The sequence below is a fragment of the Trematomus bernacchii genome, unplaced genomic scaffold (assembly GCF_902827165.1).
Source record: "Trematomus bernacchii unplaced genomic scaffold, fTreBer1.1, whole genome shotgun sequence".
Lineage (NCBI taxonomy): Eukaryota > Metazoa > Chordata > Actinopteri > Perciformes > Nototheniidae > Trematomus > Trematomus bernacchii.
In genome coordinates, this window is record NW_022987552.1 from 783,382 (window position 1) to 786,361 (window position 2,980).

At 41.4% G+C, this 2,980-nt stretch overlaps 1 protein-coding gene across 1 annotated transcript in view; it reads left to right on the forward strand.

The window, feature by feature from the left end:
* The window catches only part of col12a1b (collagen, type XII, alpha 1b), a 149,761-nt gene extending 147,056 nt beyond the window's left edge, over positions 1-2,705 (forward strand). Inside the window, exons 77-78 of the mRNA XM_034123809.1 lie at positions 312-476; positions 2,499-2,705. Of these exons, the coding sequence (XP_033979700.1) occupies positions 312-476; positions 2,499-2,605 (272 nt within the window). The 3' untranslated portion in view covers positions 2,606-2,705. The remainder of the gene's footprint in view (positions 1-311; positions 477-2,498) is intronic.
* The last annotated feature ends 275 nt before the right edge of the window (positions 2,706-2,980 follow it).

A 2,980-nucleotide genomic window follows, 5' to 3' on the forward strand; every position in this document is an offset into this window, starting at 1 on the left:
TCTGTGTCACCTCGTGGCTGCAGCACGTCTTGTGAATTCTCCGGCCGAAGCTCCAAATAAACCGTCAGTGAAAGTCCCTGCTCTCCTCGTGTCTCTCTGAATCTCCATTGCACCAGAAGTTTCCATCACAACTATGTCGTAGTAGGGGACCCCTTTAAAATGCTTCAAAACATGAAAAAGAACTCAGTATTTTCTCTGTTTTGTCCCTCCAGGGCCTCAGGGGGAAAGCTTGATAGGACCCCTTTAAAATGCTTCCTTTGTTTGAAAACGTGACAATAACTCAGTACTTTCTCTGTGTGTTCCCCCTCCAGGGCCTCATGGTGAGAGCAGGACGGGACCCGCGGGCCCCTCAGGCTCTGCGGGGCCCCGTGGCCCCCCCGGGCGCCCCGGGTACGCTGGGGTCCGCGGCCCCCCCGGCCCCCCCGGCTACTGTGACTCCTCCCAGTGCGTCGGCATCCCTTACAACGGATACGGAGGTACGCTATGACCTTTAATCAATCACATAGCTGCTCACTAATGATGCTAATGACTCATCATCTGCAGGGAAGCGTTCCAACATTTAGAGAGGTTAGCTTAGCACAAAGACTGGAAGCAAAGGGAAACTGCTAGCATAGCTCCATCAAAAGAGAATCTGCCAAATAATTAAAGTTGTCTGGTATCTTTGGTATCTACTCAAATATAAAAATAACTTTTTATTTTTGGCTAAATAAAAACGTTTTTTGTTTTAAAAGTAAGTATTGAAAAAGTATTCAGGTCCCAATAATATTTGTTTATTGAGAACACTTTATAAATCCCTGGGGGAAATTAGGCTTAAATGTAAGTATTAACATAATAAGTTAAGTAAAAATGTGCAATAAAAGAAAACTCAAATGCATATTATTTTTAGAAGTGTTAGTAAAATAAAAACAATACAAATATAAAATGAAATATAACATATGAAGTTAAGTAAAAATATGCAATCAAAACAAAATCAAAACATATTTAAAATATGTATTTATACATGTAAAATAAAGTTAAAATGTCTAATAAAATACATATTTATATGAATATCAATATAGAAACTTGAGAAAAAATGTGCAATGAAAAGATACAATTAAATAGAATAACAATATTTATATTAACCTAAAAGGTTAAGTAAAAGTGTGCAATATTATGATAAAACTAAAAATAACAATACAAGTATGTATATCAACACAGGAAGTGAGGTTAACAAATATTATTAAGGGCCTTAAAGACAGAAAAGGACGATCTCCCAACATGTTGGAACGCTTCCCTCTGAGTGTTAATGCATGGGTGATATTTACTAAACATTACTGAAGTGTTTTATCTTTCTGCTTTGACCTCTGACCCCCCCCTTCCTGTTTGGCCTGTTCCAGGTTCACAGCAGTAGACTTTCTGTGCTGCTTTCACTGACCCCCTGAAAGTCCTGTAACTAAGACGCTCGCTCACTCGCTCTAGAGCCGTTTAAAAAAAAAAGAAAGGGGAGAGAAACCTCCGAAGGATTAACAAACTGAGAAACCACAGCGCGACAAAGAGGGACACTAACCACGACTCACAGCATCTCCACGGCAACGAGATGTTCGGTGGAGGAGCATGCACCAACAAAAACAACAACAACAACAAATACTAACAAACAAACAAGCGGTGGAGCGTCGTGGGCTTCGTCACATCGTGTAAATAAACTAACGGCCGGACCAGATGCTGTTTAACTTCTCAGAGCTTCTGCTTTGCAACACCCTGCTTGCTGAATGCCCACAGAAACCCTCTTTACTGGGATTTATTTTAATGTTTTTTATATTTAAGACGTCACTTCTGCACATGTGACCCCGCAGGTTTCTTGTTTTATTTTTTACTTTTCTCCCCAAAGCAATACTGTATCTGTAAAGTACTAACAATCTCAATTGGTGGCAGAAGAACTTGATTTCTATGCGGTGAATGTTTTACTCATGTTGTAAATGGATGTGTTGTTGAGAAAGTCAAAGGGAAATCGTCACTGAGACGTCTGCAGGGGCGTGTCCTCCTCGTTAACCACTGCATCTGGGAGTTCATTGGTTAATTGGCTGTGCAAAATTAACCAGAAAATACACAATTGTTTCATTTAAACTGCTCCAGAGTTTAAGTAGCTGCAGCATAGTTTTTGCAAAATAAAATAGTGCAAGAGAATGGTGCAAGGGGCAGAATTGTGCAAATAAAAATGCAGAAATATGTCAACTATAAACTACAGTCAATATGTCTTCATGTTTTAGCAGACATTCGCAAATTAGCGAGTGAAAAGTTTGGATAATAGAGAAATTAGCGTGAAAGAATTGGATATATTTCCCTGTAAAACACCTGAGAATCCTCCCAAATGAGCGGTGGCCACGTCCCTGCAGCTGCTAACACCTGTATCAGAGCTTCACCCCGCAGCCACACAGAGACACTACATGTAGCCCTTTAATGTGTGTGCATGATGAGACAAACTGACGCTCAATTGGCCCCAAAACGCTCTCTCCGAGCAGGCCAGTCCCCCACCGAGCCCGAGGCCAGACTCCCCGACGAGGACGAGCTGCAGAACCAGCGGCGGAAGAAGAGGTCGCTCTCCAGGTCCAGCAGAACGGCGTCATAAAACAGTCCTGTTTCTACCTGTGTTGGGATTCATGCACACTACACACACACACACACACACACACACACACACACACACACACACACACACACACACACACACACACACACACACACACACACACACACACTACACACACACACACACACACGAAAAAAGCTTTCGAAAAACTTGAAAAATAAGTCACAGTATGACGAAAATATCAACATTTTGGAAAGAAGAAATATCTAAGAAAACTGTGTTGGGATGTATGCACACCAGTCACACACACACACACACACACACACACACACACACACACACACACACACACACAAACAGACAAAAAAGTTTAAAAAAAACATGAAGAATAAGTCACGGTATGACGAAAATATC